Here is a 21419-nt window from a genome sequence, read left to right on the forward strand (position 1 = left end):
CTCGTAAAAAATAAGAAATAAAAAACTCTAAAACTTCAAAACACCCGACGCAAAATCATCACCAATCGTTAAACACATGCAAGACGAAGATCATGTGTGAGTGTGGTGCGTGCAGTCTCAAAGATGATAATTACACTTTACGTGCACGTGCTGCGCCACGCACTCGCCATTATCGGCGCCACAAAAGTGCACTACTACACCAACACACACATATCAGAACATCACAATATGTGGCTATAGAAAACACGAAAAAATATGCACGGTGCTCCCGAAACACGCCCTCAAAAGCGCACACTTCTCTTCTCTTCTTTTCTCTTCTCAATAAACAAAATCGGATATTTCTATGAAAACGAACCAAAAAGAGTGATGAATACGAACGTATTCGATTATTAGTAGGAGTAGAAAACGTGTTTGGAAGCACTTTTCGAGCCCTTTCTCAAACGACGAACAATCGACTGTTTTCGAAGCACCTGGTTCCGCAAATAAGATTACTGCACGATATATAGGGTATAGAGATATTTGGATATATTCACGCGGTTCGGAGAACTGTGGAAACTAGGAGAAAGGATTAGCGTCATTCATGAGCGAAAGGATTATCGATATATTAAAATATTTTGGGATGAATAAAGTGTGACAAAAGTAGTATTTGCATTGTGCTCCAATACAAATATTTCACATTTTCGCATTTCATAGTGTAAACATTTTGCTACAGCTGACACATTTACTGTGTAGATGTAGTGATGAAAATTGTAACAATTATGCACAAGTTCAGTTAGAGTGATGAGAAATTAAAATCGCACACAAACAAATTGATGGAGTGATGGTGTGTGTGGGTTTAAGTGGGCAGGCAGAAGATGGAAATGATAAAATTATAAAAGTCAACCGGGAGGGATGCAATTTGCGCGTCAATTATTCACGTATGAAAAGTGGGTTTTACGTGGAAAGCACACCGACGCAGGCAGAGTCAACTACGAACGCGATAAATTGTAATTTACGACATCAAAGAAATGAGCAAACAGTCAAAGCACTCAAACAAATCAAATAAACAAATAAATAGAACATTTTACCTGTGTTATAATATACTTAAATATAGTTTAACCTCTTTATAATGATATTTATCATGTTATATAGATTTGACATTAAATCAAAGGAAAAAATAATCAAATTTTGTGTTTTTACGTGGATAGGCAACTGTTTAATTTTTTGTTGCGCTGGTTATAAACTCAATTCCTCTTGTAAAAATGCCGGTAAATATTTCCTGAAGTCTAAATATATGAATTCACGCGTCGCTCAGTTGTATTCACTTGTGTTATGTTTAAATAATGATTTTCTAGTAACGCAGCATTACTAACAAATTAGCTGAAAATCGTGTGCTTAAGTTATAAGAAATTTGCATTGCAATTTGTAGGGATGTTGGGATCTCAATTACAACAATATTTCAAATGTTACCATCGATGTCTTGTCTTTAAAAAATATTCCCTTAGCTCGCGAAAATTGCTAGAAGTAAAGAAAATATTTCGTCGTTACCTAGAGAATCTGTAACGCTATAACGAGAAGTAATATAAACCAAACAAATTGTACATATTTCGCCGTTATACAATATTTATCAAATAATTTCTTAGGGAAATAAAAAATAAATTTAATAAAACAACACAAATCTGTAGAATATCGGTGATATCATGATGTGTTGAAACAATCTCAGTATCTGCAAAATAAGAAGTCTAAATTAGATACAAAACACGCTTTTTCTTTTTTGTATAAGCAGTAAGTATGCAGGTACTTGAATAATGTGCGAAGCAACAATAATAGTTTAGTGTTTAACTGGCGAATTAATGCGGGTGAGCAGTAGCTCCTGGGTTTTACCGATCGCGCTTTTAACCACAAAAACACAAGAAAAAAGGAATTAAAGTCAACAACGTTTCATGAAATTGCATCTGACGCATATTGCAACGTAGATTAACTCAACTTTCATCAATTTCAATAGTAATCACAATCAATAGTATTATAAATTAGTTTTAAAAATCAATTTTATTATTTTTTTTTCTAATAAAATTGCTATTGCAAACTAATAAAATTACCCAGAAATTGAAAAATAGGTAGAAAGCACACCGCCTACGTGCCAGACACAGCAAACAAGTGGTAAAATAAATATAAAAAGCTCAAAAGTTGCTTGAAAGGGCAAAAAAAAACATGAAAAAACAAAATTTTTCACCACAAAAACCTCCATAATTCTAAAAATTTAGAAGGTGGTCATTTTTATAATAAAAGATTGATTGTAACACTTTACTAGTATTCAAAGATATTGATAAAAACATTAACTTAGTATGCACAAAAATACAAAAAATATTTTTTTATAGTACAGTATTTATTAATAGATAATTTATCCACGCACTTTTGCATTTCCACGTCCAGTCACGATCAAGACATTCACACTGTTAAGATAACGCAGACAATAACCGGCAACCATCGACAATGAGCAATAAACACCAATCACACATCTAATGAAAAACTAACCGCTTCAGAACCAATAAATTTAATTACTACATGGAAATTTAAGTACAAAACCATGTAGGTAAAGGAACAAAACAAATCGAATTTTGATAGGTGATTTTTATTCTCTGCCCTACAAGCGTACTTAAACTCAACAAAGTAGAATGCGCATGCGCACATTTAAATTTAACAAAAATATGTTACTTCACGCACGCTCCTTTAATACACAGAACATAAACACGCACTTTCTCAACCTCAAGAGACTCCAACTCAAGACCTACCTGTTGGCTCACTGCTGTAAACTGCACCGAAAATCACTTCTTCATAACCGACTTAAGCACTGTTTAATGTCTCTGACGTCTTTATAGCTTCCACATGCGCAGTTTCTCACCCTACAAATTGATAATCGAATATTATTGATACGTCTTTGTGGTTTTTTTTAATGTTTTACACCTTCTTGTTGATGTTTTCTTGTGACAGACAGCAAGTATGCTTAAATAACACTCTCACACACCGAAAACTGGACGACACTCGGACGACACCGAACACTGCGACGGACATCCGTACGGAAGACACACGCGCGCGCGAAAACAATTAATTTACGAAATTACGCTGAACGCATCGGACACATCGCACTGAGCGGACCAGCAAAGGCCAGTGGTGATACTGTCAAACGCGAAATGAACGCGAATGGCGCGCGCGGACGCGATGACTTTCAGCCGAGCGCGGCGTGGATACGTGCGCGCCGGACGGCGGGCATCGGGACGGCGTGGTGCAAGGTGCAAATCGCGAGGAATTCCGAAGATCGCGCGCGATTATTACCTGCGAGGCGGGCGGAAATTTGATGCGCGCCGAGTCGCACCATGTTGTCTTTGAATTAAGCGCAGTTTGATACATGCAGCGACATCTAGCGGCGCAAAATTTAACTTGGTTATAATTAATTTAGTTATTAGCTCTTAAATGCAGTGAATGTCACAAAAATTATTAAATAATTAATAAATAGAGTTTAAAAAATTATATTTAATACTAATTTTATAGTTTTCTTTAGTGAAAATTAAAATATTGATATATTTTCTTTCCAAATGGTACATGCAGCGCCACCTATGAGCACGTTTAGTAAGTTTTTTTTACATTCAAGGACAAAAGTTGACAAAACAACTCCAAAATGATGAAAAATTTCATATTTATTGAATAATAACGTCTACAAAAAGAATCTCCTCCTGCTAGTTTCCATTTTATGTCGTTTGCCATCAATAATCCACTCATACTGCCCATATTTACTATCAAAAGTACCTTTTTGTAGAGATTTTAACTTTAGCGTAAATCTTGGACCTAATTCTTTCAAATTTGTTCTTTTCCCTTCTTTATCAAAATTGTATCTGCACAAAAACATTAATATTAATTAGAAAACAACTTATTTTAATGCTTTAACTAAAATTATTAGTAAATTTAATGAAAACTTACTTGTAATGCCTGAAAAAAATAAAATCTCGTTGATTATGAAACGTGACGCATCTTTGTCCTTGAAATTCAGGACTGTAATGAAACAAAGCACCCAACATTCGCCCAATTCCTAAACCCAACCGAGTTGTAAATTGATTCAAGACCACTTCAGGTCTATGTGCACTGATGTGTCTGTAATTTTTCCGCATTTCAGTTGTGATCCTTACATTACTCAATTTGAAGTGTGCTGTGGGTCCATCTGGTAAATGAATGACAAGTAAACCATTGGGTTCCTTGCGGTTTTCGTTTACAATAACAATATCTGTGAAGTTTTCATTGAGCGCACTTTTGACGATTTTCTTTACACCGGACCGATTTCGGTAGTAACTGGAGGAATTCGGAATGATACGGGTTAATTCACGTCCAAATATACGAGTTTTCTATTGTAAAATATTAAAAATAATTAAAGAAATTAAAGATTTAAGTAAATTCAAATTTTATGGATAAAACTTACTTTTGTTGGATTATCTGAGTAAGTAATCAACACTTTTGGTTCATATTCATTCTGGTAGTAAGTGGAAAACTCGTCGTTGTCTAAATCTGCTTTAATAACTTCATTTTCTTCTGTTGTAATATCATCAATAGTGGTTTCATCTTTTTCTCGAAGTGAATCTAATGTATGTGGGACTTTTTTAGGCACCCCTTCAGTTTTTTGTTTAGCTTTTAATGCTTTTTTAGCCTAGGAGTATTAAATATATATATTAGAGCATGTAAAGATATATAATAATAATTAATTATACCTTTTTAGCTTCCTTTTTAGCCTTCAAATATTGTTGACTTCGAACTTGTTTGTTTTTTATGTTGTGGTACCTTAATTCAGTAGGAAACAACACATCATCGGGCTTAGAAGGCTTCAGGTCTTCCTCATCACTTAGATTCTCCACTTTCATGCCATCTTCTTCGATTAATTGGTCTTCTTCTTCGGAAAAATCATCCACCACGTGAGTTGCCATGTTGTTAATTTGAAAAGTATTTGGGGTTATGGTGTAAATGTTGGAGAATATTCCATAAAATAATTATTTCAACACTTAAACATAGAAAAACCAACAATATTTCGATATAAAAATTATAATTTAAGCATATAAAGTAAATTTTGAAAGAATTTGTGTTTATAGAAGAATTTTATTTACAAAAATTAGTAAAAGTAAAATACATATATAGGCAACCAATAATACACCAAACATATATCCTACAAACATCGCAAAACAAGCAAAAATAACAAATTCAATAAAAATAATCCCATTCAGAATTCCATTTAATATAGTATGAAATATATAAATTCCGATAACATTAGCAATATTTCTGCACTTTGCAAATCTCAATCCGAATCTCATGTGTTCCCATCTTACTAGACTTATCTCAACATTATTTTTGTACTCAACTACAACGCGCATATATTAATAGTAAAATAATAATTAACTAGTTAATTCCACTACATATTACCATAATATACATACATATTTATATAAATTTACAAAATTGAATCAACTACTTAACAAATATGCAAAAGTATATCACTGAAATACAAACTGTTAGCATTTTAGACAACTTTATCTTTGGAAATATGCACACACGCGTATTTCGGCGCGCATCCAACTTAAAAATAGCCCACATAGTAACTATGCTACAAGTTTACAACAGTTTACCGTTTGTTTTGCAAAATACACAGATAAAACTACACCTAACTACAAACAACTGTACAAATGTATGCATATGTGTGCTGTGACTTAAGTGCATTGTGCAATTACTTAAATCACAATGCTTGCGGGGTTGTATAATTTATTTTCATTAGAATATAAACACTGCCAGTTGATTTAAATGCATGTCATGTTTAAATTACTTGTACTTCTTGCATTTCGTGATCCTAACCACAAAAACTCAAACATTTTTGTACTTAAAACCAAAACAATCCAATTTTTGACTGAATCAGGTGATAATTACAATATAGAAAATTTCTGCCCAGCGAGTTCACAGTAATAAAATCTAAGTCTTTGTTATTGATATTATAATATAATATTATACATGTCATAAATGCATTTCTGTAACTAGCATCATCTACGAGTATAGTATTAGAGCGCTCTAATTTCACAGCCAACAAAAATCTTTGGTAGCATCTTGATAATTATGCCCTCTTTGCCATCAAATTTGGTACATATATTCAGCATCTTTGTCATGACGATATAGCTTAAGTTAAACTTGTTATATATGCTTAAAATAAAGATAAAAACATAAAATATAAATAAAATATCCAGCAGCGCTTTTAAAATCAAAGCCTGCAAGCTAAAAAGTGAAATTTGCAATATTCTATCCTCATGGTCGAGTAAAAAATATGTAAACCACTAATTCCCATTAATATACTTCAAAACCTCCAACTCTTTCCGCTCTTTTTTGTAATTTCTCGCTTCATACTCAAGTCTATTGCGAATAATCCTCTCTACAATCTTTTCCGTGGTCATATCATTGCCAGAATCAATAATTTTGAACTTCCCAATGCTTTTCGGCAGCACAAACGGATCTTTCCCGCAGACATCATGCATCACCGCAGTGGTACCATGAACCACAATGTCTACATTGAAATGTTCCATGAGATCTTTGGTGACTTCATACGGAGCGCCAATTACTACTTCATTAACGTATTTACAAGCCAATACACTTAGCACACGCTCGTGTAGATTCATAATGGGATAGTTTGAGCCTTTGTATCGATTAACAACTGGATCAGTGTGTAAACCGACAATAAGATAATCGCCATATTGTTTTGCTTTCTCCAGAAAATCCAAATGACCAACGTGGAATAAATCATACGCTCCAGCGACGTAGACGACTTTATCTCCTGGTTTCGGTGATAATCCATCGGAGAATTGAATGATTTTCTGTGTTGTTGGCAGGAATTGCGAGCAGCCGGTCCAGGGTGAGCGCGCTGTGGAGTCTTGGCCCATGGTGGATGAATGCTCCTTGGCTACGTTGTATTCAAACTGTCCCTGGCGGAAATGTTCACGGGTGAGGAGGAGCATTCGGCCGACGAGATCTGTTGTTGAAACACCTGCTGTTCTCTTTACTTCTCTGAAAATATTAAATAAATGTGTTGTAAAATGTGTGGAAATTTTACTATGTACAATGAATTACTTCATACTTCATAGTACAACAACGTAGTATATTTATTATTGTTTGCTAAATAATAATAATAATAATAATGAGCAAATATTTAAGACCTATTTATAGTTGTTTATGAATATTCATGGTGGAGTCTTAAAGTTAATGTTTTAGTTGTTTTTGTTTTAAGGCGGAAAAAATTGTGGTGTGATTTAAAAGCAGTTGAAGTGAATACGCGGGTATTGTTTGTGTATGGCATACAAGGCGGTGTGAAATTGAGGGCAAAGGTCGAAGGTTCGTCAGTGATGTGTGTGTGTGTTGTAATGATTGTAATTTACTTGTATGTTTGGTATTTGTATGTTATATGGGCTATAAAAATACCAATAACAATAAAGTCAGACGGCAGATTCAATTAAATTTATGGGATAATTAGTTTCGGATTTAGTTTTGCTTTTAGGTAATTTAGTTTTATATAAAAAACCTTGATTTTTGTTTTTTTATAGTTATTTGCACCTAATTAAACTTTTGAATAAAAACTGTTGTTTTATTTTATTTCTTATGCCTCTGAATAATGATGATAAAGAGACTGTGCCTTTTTATCACATTCTAGTGAGGTTTTGTTACATTGAAGAATAAAAATAATTAATTTTGAGATTTTACGTGGTCTGGCATCTGTTTTATCTATTGTAAGTTGGTTATAAACTCAATTACTCTTGTAAAAATGCCGGTAAATATTTCCTAAAGTCTAAATATGAATTCCGCTGTGCTCAGTTGCATTCACTTGTGTTATGTTTAAATGATTTTCTAGTAACACAACGTGCACCCCAACAAACCATCTCTGTATTCTCTACGAGCTACTCGTAATTCCGACGGCTGATGATGCCGATCGGATGTTGCGTACAATAAGAAAAACAAAGGCGCCGGTGAAGACAAACATTGGAGAAGATTCCCCGAAGGTTTTCTTATTTCGGCTGTTAATGCGTCGCGAGCAGGCGAGACGGTTAAACTCGCGTTTGCCAGCGCGCGCTTAAAATCATCACGACCCCTGCAAAGGCTATTTATATCGCACCCCGTAGAGACACGTAGACACATCGCACATGTGTGATACGAACGTGATCTTGTGAATGTAAATGCGCACGCAGCATCGGGAGATGAAAAGAATATTGTGTCTAAGATTCACAAAGATGGTAATCGTACTAATGGTGCTAAAAGGGTGAATTGGGGTTATAAATAGATTGTGTTTTTTTTTTCTTTTTCGTAAAAGCCTTCAAAACTCACATAATACTAAAATTTAAAATACAGAATTACGTTATAGAGAGGTGTTGGTATATCGAAGAACAAAATATAACCAAATATTAGCTTTTTTAAGTTTTTAGTTAAAATTCACACGTTTTACGAATTATTTTATCAGAAAACTAAGTTTTTATGTATTTTTGAACAAGTTATGCAACTTTTCAACCATAAAAATTATAAATTACGTTATTGCTTGATGATATTACATTGAAGAACAAAAACTAACAAAATATTGAGATTTTACGTGGATTGGCATCTGTTTAATTGCTTGTAAGTTGGTTATAAACTCAATTACTCTTGTAAAAATGCCGGTAAATATTTCCTAAAGTCTAAATATGAATTCCGCTGTGCTCAGTTGCATTCACTTGTGTTATGTTTAAATGATTTTCTAGTAACACAACGTGCACCCCAACAAATTAGCTGAAAAATCGTGCTAAAGTTATAGAAATTTGCATTGCAATTTGTAGGGATGTTGGGATCATAATTACAACAATATTTCAAATGTTACCATCGATGTCATGTCTTTAAAAAAATATTTTAGCTCATAATTGCTAGAAATAAAAATATTTTTCGTCGTTACACAAAGAAACTGTAACGCTATAATGAGGAAATTAATATAAACCAACCCAATTGTAAAAATTTCATCATTATACAAAGTTTGTCTTTTAACTTTTTTTTTTCAAAAGAACAAACGCATTCCAAACTACGTCTAATCTATAATTTTTTATATAAATTATTAATAACTGTGTGTATAAATAAACTAGGTTACTGACTGAAAATCTAAACACGTCTTTCATCGCCTGACCCTTTCGATTTGCGTAATGACTAGTAAATTATTGAACGATAAAAATACTGTACAACCACAACATGTGCTTGATCACATCCTATTCGTGACCACGACTCTCACAACGAAATCAATAATTTAATTACCTCACGAACTTTAATTAAGTAGAATAAATATTTAAAAAATATAGATAAAATTCCACTTCAATATCAAACTTCCAAGAACCAATGATGATACAATGATGCAATACATCAAATATTAATAACATTAAGTAAGGTCGAGAAGCAAGCAACCTCTAAATAATAAATTAAAAAGTCGATTGCTCACTGCTCCAATGACTAAATATAATGCTAAACATAATAAGCACAACCTTAGCAATCAATACAAACATAAAATAATAAAATATGCAAACTAATGATGAGGTGAGACGAGATAAGTGAAGGTATGAGTAACAATAACATCCGGTAAATTAAATTTACATCCCATGAATTAGTAGGATGAGTAATCGTAAAAATAAATTATGAAAAAATGTAAAACGCGTGAGATTATTGCTCAAGTTGTTTATAAATATTGAAAACTATACCGTAGATAATAGAAGAATGTTTTTATGAACGCATAGATAAAAAAAAACTAGATTAAAACGTTTTAAGTTAAGAAATGATTATTTTTTGTAGTAAAAATGACTTTTTTCTTTATTTTACATCAAATTAATCAGAAAACTTCCTCAAAACATGTAAAATGATACAAAAAACAGTGTAAAAACCAATCTAACCTAAAAATATTAATAAATTTCCATTCTACAAATAAATAAATTCAAAAAAGTAAAAATTTTGCAAATAAAGACCGAAAAACAGCAAAATTTGAGTAAATATGACTTTTTTCTTAATAATTAACAACAAAAACTTAACAAAACCTTCTCAAACAATACCCATAACATAAGAAACAATCTAAAACACCACCAAAATTAAAAATATTAATAAATCTCCCCTCTATAAATAAATAAATTCAAAAAACTTTAAAAAAATTATTTAAAAACCCAAAAAAACTGCTAACAATTAAATTATATAACAAAAAAGAAATTTTCCATAATCTCAAACCCATAAAACTACTCAAACATCCTTATCTCCCATCATAAATTATTATAATAATTAAATTAAACAAAAACTGCTTAATTCCACAGTATTTAACTGCCAAGTAAGCTCTACGTGATTATCGTATGATGCGGATGTACGAGTAAGGCACGAGTCCTACGTAAATGCGTAAAGCGACACATTGTTAATCAGTTAATCATCCGCAGCTCAACCAGGCCTGAGTGAAGTACAAAACAGGAAAATAAAAAACACACACCCAGAGAGGACATGGCATGACACGCGAGATACGCACGTCATTGGCGGGCATGATCACGCTATGCGTCCCAAAGTCTTCTCTCGCCTCGTATAAGCGCATATTCAACCTATTAACCTTCCTTATCACACGATATTTTACTCGAAAGAAATTAATTACACATCAAACTCAATGAAACTATGTTAAATACGAAATGAAAACGAAATTGAACACGTTTCTGATAACTTGTAACTTTAAACATTGCATATTTTTAGTTCTTGAGTTGGCAGATCATTAAATTAAATATTATATATGATCTATATCAATATATATCAATTGATGAATGAAATTTTGAAATGTATTTTAACTGCGCGTGTAAAATCAAGTTGTAAACATGCGAGTAAGTTGTAAACACGTTTCGCGAGATGTTTAGTGTATGGAATTACACTCCCGCTGATTTCGTCAGAGTAATAAGATGTATCTCGACATTTCCAGGTTTTCAAGGTTGTCTGACGCTAGCTTTACAAATGGAAATTCACTTGTTTTTTGCACCGTTGCCAATGACAACGCGAATAACAAACGCCATTTTGAAAAGTGGCAAATTTTATCTCTAGATGTAAAATTCAGCTGAATTAACAATAATTACACTCTAGAAATATTGTGTGCGTCAGAATTAGCGATAAATACTCCACTTTGTTAAAATTATTTGATTATTTTTACTTACTTATATCTGCCCGCAGCTTTAACAAGATGATACGTGTCAACCCCATCTGCAGTCATGGTGATATCATCGCCATGACAACAAAAATCGCAGTCATACTTGTCTAAAGTTTCCAGAGTAGTCACGTACGGAGCCCGTACGATATGCGCTCGCAGGCGGTATCCGGCGTCCCTGCCGCTAAAGCGCGCGACCGCTCGATATATGCGCTCCCCACCCAAGCAACAATTATATTTACAACTTTACAACACGTCAGATAACATTTTCGATGGTCTAAAACCAGATTTATCTTCATTTTTGGCTGCTGCGGACTGTTTTAACTGCCAAACAATTCAAACAAGGTTTTGTTACTGTATAGTGGGTTGCAAAAAATATATCTTGAGATATTAAACTGAAAATTAAAATAGAAAGCAAAGAAACTATATTTTTGATGAGATTATATCATTTTTTTGGACATTTTACATTGTATTTTATGTTTTGGCTTGGTTTTCTTTTTAAATTTAATAACATTTGTTCCACTGTTTTAAATGCAATATAGGCAACCACATATTCATCACAAAACCATATATAATTCAGTTTATATTCAAGTCAAGTTTTATTTAAATATTTAAATAGTTTAAAAACAATTATAAACTAAATTATCTTACTATAAATTTATTAAACTTATTTTGAACATTTTTAAATGTTCTTATATTTGTATATCCACTTTGGTCTGTCATCTGTCAAACGCTTTCCGTCCGTCATCTGTCAACGGTTTTCATTCAACAAGTGCATTATGGGAGCAGCGGATGAATGAATGGTGGCCGCTTTCCGTGCGTTCCTAATCAAGAATTGTAATCGGTGCAGAGGGTGTACGAGACGCATCACACCCCCGAGTGCATCTGGTGCAATTTCGTGCAGTTGTGCAGGCATTCGGACAGACACGCACACCGTGCGTGCAAGTGACGTGCGCGCGCGCTACCCCTGTGATATGCGCTTCGTCGCGGCATTCTCCACAACCAAAGCGAGCGCCCAGCAATCCGATAAGAAGAGGTCATCCCCGATGAACCTAACCCACGCACCCCGAGCGGAGCCGCTGTATTTGTAATCTTTTTTCATACAAACACACACGATTTAGGTAAGTGTGGGTGGATGGTGGTGGTGGTGGATAATTGACGCGGACGCGTCCTTGGTAATTTTCGCAAATGTCATCGCGATTTTATTTCGGTGATTCAACGATCCAATGATTGATTCGCAGCTTTAAAGACGCCAACATGTTTTGGAAGTATAATAATCCCTCGTCGTCGCAGCTGGAGACTATTCTCAGCAAACAAGTAAGTGTAGACATGACATAACCTAGTTTTACATACCAACTTAACAAAATATCAACATTTTTGTTTTATTGCAGGATGTTACACTTAAAGAAGTCATGGATGAAGAGGACATTTTAAATGAGTGCAAAGCTCAGAATAAACAACTACTAGAATTGTAAGTCATTATTTAAACTAAAACTTTATTAGAAATTATAAAAAAATAATTTTTAGTTTGATAAAACAAGAAGTCTTGCAAGAGTTGGTAACCCTGACTACAACAGAACCACCCGAGGATATAGACGAACGCTCCCGATTTAAATACGCTAATATTGCCTGTGAGATGATAACTTGCGACATTCCGTCGTTGAATGAGCGTCTCGCCGGCGATGAAACACTCCTGTCGAAACTATATGCCTTTCTGGATCGGGAGCCGCCTCTGAATCCACTGCTAGCGTCGTTTTTCAGTAAGATAATGGCCGTCCTCATCGCGAAGAAAACCGAGCAGAACTGGTTGTCTAACCAGGTTACGTGTATCCAAGTTATTGACTTCCTGAAAGCAAAGGATAACTTTGTCCAGCTGCTGCTCAACCACATCAGTACATCGGCGATAATGGATCTTACGCTCAAGTTGATGACGCAGGTCGTTGAAGTTCGACAAAATATTTTAAATGTAAATAATTTCATTTTTTTTGTGTTTGATGTAAATTATTGAATTGCAAATGTTTTAGTATTTGGACAGTCAGCGAATAATTCAAAATTTAGTCGCTTTGTTGGATCCGAAGGTAGACAGCGGCCGGCATAATAATGTTGCTCAATTGTTGCGCGATTTTATCGTGCAAGCGAGAGATAATCAGCGCAATTCTACTGAACGTATTGATCCCGATCCATTGCTAAATGCTTTAGAATCGTAAGTTTTATGTGCAACTATAGGCAACCAATATTACACTTCATGTTTTAGACCTGAAACGGTGGCTTTACTCTTGGACCACATTCTGGCCGAGGAAAAATGCGAGACTGCTATTGTTGGCGGTATTCAAGTACTTTTAGAATTGTTAGACGCCAATAAAACTAAGTACGTATCGAAAACAACCATTTTACACATTGTTTTATTAAAATTATTGATTTTTAGCATTCCGTTTGCATTCAATTACCCAAACGCCAACTACGATGACCAGAATGACAACGATGGCCGCCAGCGCGTGGTGGAATCAACGCTGAAAGAAATCCAGAAGCGTTTGAAAGACTTTCACAACCTGCTGCTGGATCCGCCGAAGAAGGCGTCCATATTAACCACGGTGGGGTTGTTGGAACCACCGTTGGGGAATACCCGGCTGCAGGTGACGCGCCTTCTTGCTACGTTGATTTCGATAGGCGGTGGTGAACTGGCGCAGGAGGTGATCTCTCTTGGCACCATGTCGGTTCTCATCGATCTGTTCTTCGCCTTTCCGTGGAATAATTTTCTGCACACGCAAGTCCAGGCGTGCATCTCCGCCGCCCTCAATTTTAATCTGCCCTCCGATCAGGGTGATAACATTGCCTTATCTAAACATGTAAGTTAATTATTTAAGCAGATGAAGAAATGTTGATGATAAAAATGTGTTCATTTGGTTGCAGTTATTAGTTAATTGCAAATTAGTCGAAAGGATTTTAGAAGCTTGGAAGGAGAATGATGAAAAAAGGTTTGTAGATGATTTTTAAGGTTAAATTTTTAGGTTAAATGTTTATTTGATTTGATTTTGTAGTGAAACGAGTCCAATTGGAAACGCACGCCGCGGCTACATGGGCCACCTAATTAATATAGCGAATATTCTAGTAATAATGTGCTCCGATACTCCATTAGGCATAATGCTTAAAGATAATTCGCCGGAGACTGCCGAGGCGCTGCGCGCTTTCAACGAGAATACGCTGACCGAGGCCAATCGCGTACGGGAAGCTCTGCTGGTAAGAAAAAACATTAATTTTATTAAATTTACATATTTTAATATGGTATTTAATTAAAGGCTGGAGTTCATCCGCACACAGTGAACGAAGACAGCGATGAATACGAGATATCATTTCCTACCGCCGGTTCCGGCTCACAAGTAAGTACAGCGCCCTCTATGTCGGCCATTTTGTTGCAAAACCAGTGTGTATCGTATCAAATAACTACAATTTTAGATTTTCACCGATTACCAAAACCAACAGCTATCTCTGGCAAATTTCTACGATGCGTACGGTGCGTACAATGATGAGGACTTTGAATTCAAGGACGGTGAAGATGCCTTACCGTACGTATTCATAGTTTACGTTTAATAAAATAAAAATTAATTGTATATTTTGTTGGTTTAGAACAATTGAAAGCCGTTCCGGTATGAATTTCGACCTCTCCGAAGGCGATTTGGTACAGCAGCACGAATTGTTTAAGCAGGTGTGTGCGCAGAATATCAACACATTGGATGATGCGGACGATCAAATTTTCGATGAGAAGGAACACACTTTTCAGACGGTTATTGAAAAAGATGCAGAGCGCAACAGTAGTAGTGATAGCGAGGAAGGTGATGATCCTTTGATGGAAGCTGAATGTAAGTGTAGTAGCCTAGATTTATATAACAAGTTAAATATTTTAACTTATTTGTTTAGTGTGGAATAGGCCGAATGAAGCAAGCGAAGCTCCGTCGATGATTATCTCCGAGGATCCATGGGGAGCTAAAAGTGACACGGCAAGTACAGGTGGCAGTGATTGGGCCAACTTTAGCGTTGCTGTGTTTGACGCTAAGTTTGATACAATCGAGAAACCAAATGAAGCTGTGGCGCCAGTACCAGAAAATGATTTGAAGATTGAAAATGTCGAGACGGAAGCAGAGGAATCGCCAACTGGAGTCAAACAGGAGAGTATCGATATTGCTCAATTACAAATCGAGGAAAATGCAGTTGCATCGACAACTAACGAGACGTAAGTTGCTATATTCAACGTCAAAATTTATATATCGACGAAATATGTATAACTTTGTTGATTTGACAGTTGCCTATCCTCGGAAATTTTTAATATTTATATTTTTAAATGTTTTTATTGATTATTACTTTTATTTTTGTGATTTTTTAACAGTTCCGCAACAAAAGACAACCAACAAGTGCAGAACAAAGAAACATCCAAGATGGAAACCGATACAATGCAAAAGGAGGCCGTAGTAAAGTCGGAGGTCACGCCGCCCGCAATTCCGCTCCCGGAAGCGTGAGTTCGCCCGTTGGGAGAGACGACATATCACGTTAGAATGTCTCCGTGTGCGTGTGTGTGTGCAACGCCATTGCCGAAAATCATGCGGACAGATTGTACAGTATTTTGTAATTACCAGGTTTTAATCGTCACCCAGACTAAACAAAACACTACATACGAGCAACAGGAAAGCAACCAAACCTAAAATAAACTATATTAATGTAATCGACTGTAAACGCCCCGCAAAATGAGTGCTAGATTTTCACGCCGACCCCACCCACGCTCACACGAAAGCCAAAAACTGAAAAATCACTAAATAACCGCATTTGTTTGGGTAAAAATCTTTAAATTTCGATCTGTTTCAATATTTTCTACATTCAACAAAGCAATATGCATACGAACAACACACATAATGTAAAATGGATTTTTGTGCAATTGAATATTCCCAAATCACACACAGACTGGTTTCTGAATGAAAACTGATGAAAATGCACCTAGCGAATGAAATTTGGCGAAAATATCTGTTCAGTATTGTGATATCGATGGAGGGAAAGACGTTTTTACATGTTTCAGTTTTATAGTGAATTTGCTAAACGCTGCACATTGTTCGATTGGCAACTGAATCAAAAACCATTCAGTTTTCGATCGGATGACGTGAATAATTAGAACAGATTTTAAATGCACCGAATCACGCCTAGTGTGATCGCATGTGATCGCTCTGTTCGATATATACATATATGAAAACTATAGTAATTACTTTATCGTGCCTGTTAAAACGAGGAACTGTGTCGTACCAAAAAAATGAAAACACTGAGATAATGAGGATGTTGTTTTTACCGCATCGTTTTTTATCATGTTTGGCGAACTTTTTATATCGTAGATACTTAATTTTAAACGCGCGCGCATTAATCAATTTTTTACCCCGCATTTTTAAATCTATACAGTCCTGAAAATAATATCACACTTCTTTTATATATACACGTTTGCAAACGCATCATTTTTATATTATTGAATTTATTTGTTGTTGTTTAACGAAGAAGACGGGCGCAGACTGTGCAACTATAACTTCTGTGATTATAGATTGTGACAAAAAAAACAAACTTCTTTCACGCATTAGGTTTTATTGGTAGAACGATTGTACACACGATGCGATAATGCGTTTGTTTCTTTAATTGATTGTTTTTTTTTTATTATGATTATTATTATTGGGCGTAAGATTTGATCGAATACTGTGAATTGTTCTCTCCCATCGTACAGTGCCTAGGCATACAGTTGATTGTATTTGTAAATCATTCACTTTATTGTTACTATTAAATGTTTTCATTGTTTTCGAGATGGATGAGATGAAAATAATGATGAGGAATGTGTTAGCGGGAGGATGAACAAACAAATGAGGAACGATTGTAAACGAAATGTAAATTTAAACTTACTTTATTGGTTTCAGTAAAGCATTTTAGACATGATTTTATGTAGCATCGAAGCTGTCAAAGAAGGTTATGTTCGAAGACATGTTAAAGTTATATTCTTTTGTGTGCAACTTAAAAATATTTGTGTTACATGTTGAGTAATCCAGCGAATACTTTTTGTTCAGGACTTTCTTCAAGTTCCATGTTATCGGTTGGTTCGTCTTTGATTTCGGTGTCGCCATTGATGTTCTTTTCCATATCCAGCAGCATCTTTAGGTATGATGTTTTTGTTTTAACTGCGCTTGCTGATTCTTCGCATTGTGATGACAGCGTCTGCAGCGTTTTCATTACTTTCGTGTAAACGTTCTTGAACTGATCGAATCTATCCATTTCTTCGCGGATTTCCAGTACGGTGCGTTGAATACGGGCGTAAACACTTGTGGATTCCATTTTGGAGAGCTTAAAAGTGCTTGAAATTGAAAGATGGGTGCTATTTTATAATTCAATGGGGAGTTGGATGATTTTGACAGAAATAATGTCAAAAAATCAGCTAGGCCATGTATATAACAACCAAACAGAAACAAAAGATAATTCCATGGGTTGCTTTTATTTTTCGGGTAATTTTAGAAGTATAAATGTATGTTGATTAGAAGAATTTGAATATCATTGGTGCAAAAACAATTAACAAGAGAAATATTGCGTTTTGAGGTGATAAAAACGGTAAAGTCATTGTCAGAGGTACAATGGCGGCTGTAAGCGCGTCACGCCATTTGTCATAATGTTCCTGCCAATTTGAAGTTGTAGTAGAAAGAGCAGTTGTTGTAGGTTGTGTTGTTGTTGTAGGTTGTGTTGTTGTTGTTGTTGGAACTGTGGTTATAGTTGTTGCTTCCGAAGTTGTTGTATCAACTGTGGTCAATGTTGTTTCCTCAGTAGAGACTTCAGTAGTTGTGGTTTCTGGTGTGGTTGTTGGAGTTATATCAACTTCTGTTGTTGTTTCAATAGTAGTGAGGGTTGTTTCTTCAGTTTCGGTTGTTTCCGTTGATGTGGTTGATTCAGTGCTTGTTGGAGTTGTTACATCTTCAGTTGTTTCTGGAGTGGTTTCTGTTGAGGAGGTTGTAGTAGTCTCTTCAGATGTTGTTGTTGTTGTCTCCGCTTCAGTTGTTTCTGTTGAAGATTGCGTTGTAGTTTCGTCAGTTGTGTTTTCAGTTGTTGTTTCTACTTCAGTTGTTTCTGTAGTTTCCGTACTCTGAACAGTTGTTTCCGTTGTAGTAGGAGTTGTTTCTTCTTCAGTTGTTTCCGGGGTAGTTTCAGTTGTGGTTTCCGTTGGGGCGGTTGTAGTAGTCTCTTCAGTTGTCGTTGTTGTTATTTCTGTTTCAGTTTCAGTTGTTTCCGATACTGTGGTTGAAGGTGGCGTTGTAGTTTCGTCAGTTGTGCTTTCTGAAGTTGTTTCAGTTGTTTCAACAGTTGTAGTTTCCGTTGTGGTCTCCGTTGTTACTTCTGTTGTAGTTTCTGTAGTTGTTGACGTAGTAGTCGTGGGAGTAGTTGTTGTTGGGGCTAAAGTTGTGCTAGTAGTAGTTGTTGTTGTTGTATCTGGTTCATCATCTACTCTCGCAGCAACACCAACCAATGCGTGAATATCTGGAGCTGCAGTTGTAGTTTTTATAGCTGGTCTCTTTGTTGTTGTTGTAGTCAACAATCCAACAACATTATTCAAAAGACCCAATTTTTCTTCTGGTAATTCATCTGCATCTTCATCTGATTCATCAACGCTATCCAATTCACTGCCATTTTGTTCACTTTCAATGGGTGCTTCCGTCGTTACCGGCTTAAGTCCCAATAACGATCCCAAATTACTTCCTATCCATCGAGCATGATGATCATGATGAGCGTCAGGCAATGACGTTGCAATTGATACAATCGTAATTAAACATATAAAAATCACGTTTCTACACATTTTTACATAGTTTATAGCAATGTTTAAAGTGTTCTTAGAGAAATATTATTCAAAAAAAGAATTATTACGAAATAATTACGAAAATAACATTTACACAATGATAAAAAATAAAAACGTCACACACAATATGTAATAAATTAACAAAAACACATTTTGAAGAAGTAAATTATATTTACAGTCATAATTCAAGCAATTTTATTTTTGGCGAAAGTTATACATATATTTAATTAAAAAATTTAACCTAAATAAGTTTAAAATAAAAATTATTCAAAAAATTAAACAAAAAACCATCCAGATTCACTGTTTTTCTTGATAATCGGCAACAGTAACATTACCAATAACCACAACAAGTTAGAAACTGATAAAAACGGTATCATCATTGTAATTGGTAAGATTGAATTAACAATCACATTTTTAATACTTAAAATGTGATTTTGCAAAGATATAAATGTATTCTCTGGAGTTGTGGGTACCATTTCAGTTGTAATTACATCTTTTTGATTATATGCAACTAGTGTTGTTGATACAACTTCATCTTTAAGATCTATAACCTCAAACTTTGAATCTTGCTCCAAATCTATACTTTTTGGACGTTGAACATCAAATTTTCGAATTTCTATAATTAACAACACAATTTTCACTACAAATTTGTTATTAAACTTTAATTATTCTTACCATCTTCAATATTAAACGTATTTGAAGTCACAAATGAGGTTAGGATAGAGAACAATATGATAGACGTCAAAACAAACATTTTAAAATGAAGCAAATTTAATAACAAACCAAAATTAGGTTCTAATTTATTTATTTTTTGATAAGATAACACAAAATAATAAATTTTACACAAAATTTATTGCAGCTTGTTTCATACAATTAAAATGAATAAAATAAAATATGATTTTTATCATATTTAATATTGGTCTTGAGGTAGACCAGCAGTAATGCCACCTTCAATGCCACAATGATCTTCCCCACGAAGTATCTTAAAGAAACCATTGTCTCCCCAATCAGAGTTCCACGAATTAGCAATGAGCCAGTACGGCGTGTCATTTTCCACACCCCATCCCAGAATCCTAATTGCATGTCCTCCAAGAGCTTCACCAGTGACATGTTTATAAACACCTTTAAAAAAACATCAATTTTAACTCTTTTAAACCACTTTTTAAACATAGAACAATCTACTTACCACTTTTATATTGCAACAAATCCGCGTAAACAGTAAACGCGCCCTCTACCGGTCCATTGGTCATAATCTCGGTCTGGATCTGCTTCTGGTCACTCCTCAGCGAGTAAGCCTTCTTACCAAAATGCCTATCTTGTTTATAAGACACCTTATAACCATCTTGACATTCCTTAACGCATTTCGGTGTTTTGTTATCATCGCCATTACAAGCAGGACGTGAACCATTCACGTGATGCTCACAAGGAGGAATCTCATAAGGGCGGCATCCTTGATGCGAGTCATAGGTCCCACCGGAAACCAATCCACTGCGCACCCAGTAGTGCCAGGCAGCGCCGGGGAATCCACCGTTGCAACCCGCACCACACAACCAACAACAGGAGACTAAATCATCAGCAGAGAACCGGAAGTGGATGTTACCCTTGGAATGGATGCAGACACGGTCGGACATTGCTTCAACTGCACCAAAAGCCTAAAGAAAATTAATTTTTATGTTAAACTAGGTTATAAGTTGTAAATTGAGGTTATGTAATGTACCCAGCATGAACCACATGATCCTTGATCCCTAATTTCTTGAATCGTGGGACAATCAGGCCATTGTTCCCTGGCGTCGAAGTTTTCGGGGATTTCTACGCCTTCTAATTCATGAACATGTTCGGCAAGTCTAAATTTAAAAAGTAAAAATTATTAGTTTATGTTTTAGAGTATAGGTGGCGCTGCATGTGCGATTTTAGATACTTTTATGAACAAATATTGTAATATACTGTTTACTTACTTTTTCGGTTCAGGCAGAGCTCCCATCAACCTTGTAACATACTTCATATCAACATTCGGCGCGAAATTCCGGCCGGCCTTCCACGTCGTCGCTTGCCTGTTGATCTTCGCAATGAATTCATCCGATAACGGATGCGGCAGACGCGCAGAAACGACGAAAATCGTCGCCGCGATGATCACGACCGCAAAAAGCGACTTCATTGCTTTAACAATTAAACAATCAAAGAATTAAAATTTAAAATCGACGTCACACGTTCAAGTTCTGTTGACCATCAACGACTGACTGACTTATTCGGTTGTTTGACCATCTTTTAACATCGCACACAAAGATCGCTGCGGAATTAACGCGGAGAAATGGTAAGAAAGGTCAAAAAGTCACGCTGATTGTATGAGGCGGTGTGAGTGTGGTCAACAAA

At 35.3% G+C, this 21419-nt stretch overlaps 5 protein-coding genes and 2 long non-coding RNA genes across 8 annotated transcripts; 1 reads left to right on the forward strand and 6 right to left on the reverse strand.

The window, feature by feature from the left end:
• Nucleotides 1-1656: 1656 nt before the first annotated feature.
• On the reverse strand, nucleotides 1657-3350 carry LOC135793663 (uncharacterized). Its single transcript, XR_010548683.1, has 3 exons — nucleotides 2944-3350; nucleotides 2772-2882; nucleotides 1657-1705 (listed from the first exon to the last, which is right to left on the reverse strand). It is a non-coding gene; the product is annotated as an uncharacterized lncRNA (long non-coding RNA).
• A 306-nt stretch (nucleotides 3351-3656) lies between these two features.
• LOC135793763 (probable ribosome production factor 1) lies at nucleotides 3657-5064 on the reverse strand. Its single transcript, XM_065304844.1, has 4 exons — nucleotides 4734-5064; nucleotides 4448-4672; nucleotides 3955-4373; nucleotides 3657-3869 (listed from the first exon to the last, which is right to left on the reverse strand). The coding sequence occupies exons 1-4, from the start codon at nucleotides 4944-4946 to the stop codon at nucleotides 3692-3694; spliced, it is 1035 nt and encodes a 344-aa protein (XP_065160916.1). The 5' UTR covers nucleotides 4947-5064; the 3' UTR covers nucleotides 3657-3691.
• A 166-nt stretch (nucleotides 5065-5230) lies between these two features.
• Nucleotides 5231-11343, reverse strand: Pect (phosphoethanolamine cytidylyltransferase). The gene is made up of 2 exons (XM_065304845.1): nucleotides 11211-11343; nucleotides 5231-7056 (listed from the first exon to the last, which is right to left on the reverse strand). The coding sequence occupies exons 1-2, from the start codon at nucleotides 11264-11266 to the stop codon at nucleotides 6333-6335; spliced, it is 780 nt and encodes a 259-aa protein (XP_065160917.1). The 5' UTR covers nucleotides 11267-11343; the 3' UTR covers nucleotides 5231-6332.
• A 603-nt stretch (nucleotides 11344-11946) lies between these two features.
• fmt (phosphatase 6 regulatory subunit 1-like protein fmt) lies at nucleotides 11947-17152 on the forward strand. 2 transcript variants are annotated; one of them, XM_065306385.1, is made up of 14 exons: nucleotides 11947-12321; nucleotides 12442-12517; nucleotides 12592-12671; nucleotides 12728-13166; nucleotides 13225-13403; nucleotides 13455-13568; nucleotides 13626-14046; nucleotides 14111-14175; nucleotides 14239-14437; nucleotides 14497-14577; nucleotides 14654-14763; nucleotides 14825-15057; nucleotides 15116-15428; nucleotides 15582-17152. In XM_065306385.1, exons 2-14 carry the CDS (start codon nucleotides 12458-12460, stop codon nucleotides 15709-15711), a joined length of 2424 nt encoding a protein of 807 aa, XP_065162457.1. In that variant the 5' UTR covers nucleotides 11947-12321; nucleotides 12442-12457; the 3' UTR covers nucleotides 15712-17152. The 2 variants fall into 2 exon arrangements, with proteins under 2 accessions (XP_065162457.1, XP_065162458.1); XM_065306386.1 differs by having other exon boundaries at nucleotides 14681-14763.
• On the reverse strand, nucleotides 17105-19126 carry LOC135794901 (salivary glue protein Sgs-3-like). The gene has a single exon (XM_065306387.1). It carries the CDS (start codon nucleotides 19047-19049, stop codon nucleotides 17742-17744), a length of 1308 nt encoding a protein of 435 aa, XP_065162459.1. The 5' UTR covers nucleotides 19050-19126; the 3' UTR covers nucleotides 17105-17741.
• A 101-nt stretch (nucleotides 19127-19227) lies between these two features.
• LOC135794902 (uncharacterized) lies at nucleotides 19228-19797 on the reverse strand. Its single transcript, XR_010548976.1, has 2 exons — nucleotides 19725-19797; nucleotides 19228-19665 (listed from the first exon to the last, which is right to left on the reverse strand). It is a non-coding gene; the product is annotated as an uncharacterized lncRNA (long non-coding RNA).
• Nucleotides 19798-19882: 85 nt separating this feature from the next.
• CtsB (Cathepsin B) lies at nucleotides 19883-21347 on the reverse strand. Its single transcript, XM_065306389.1, has 4 exons — nucleotides 21005-21347; nucleotides 20767-20893; nucleotides 20236-20701; nucleotides 19883-20171 (listed from the first exon to the last, which is right to left on the reverse strand). The coding sequence occupies exons 1-4, from the start codon at nucleotides 21202-21204 to the stop codon at nucleotides 19960-19962; spliced, it is 1005 nt and encodes a 334-aa protein (XP_065162461.1). The 5' UTR covers nucleotides 21205-21347; the 3' UTR covers nucleotides 19883-19959.
• Between the last annotated feature and the right edge of the window lie 72 nt (nucleotides 21348-21419).

Source organism: Atheta coriaria, unplaced genomic scaffold (assembly GCF_025399875.1).
Source record: "Atheta coriaria isolate IRGN ID8LTWV9N9 unplaced genomic scaffold, Caltech_Dcor_3.1 hic_scaffold_6_pilon, whole genome shotgun sequence".
NCBI classification, from domain to species: Eukaryota; Metazoa; Arthropoda; class Insecta; order Coleoptera; family Staphylinidae; genus Dalotia; species Dalotia coriaria.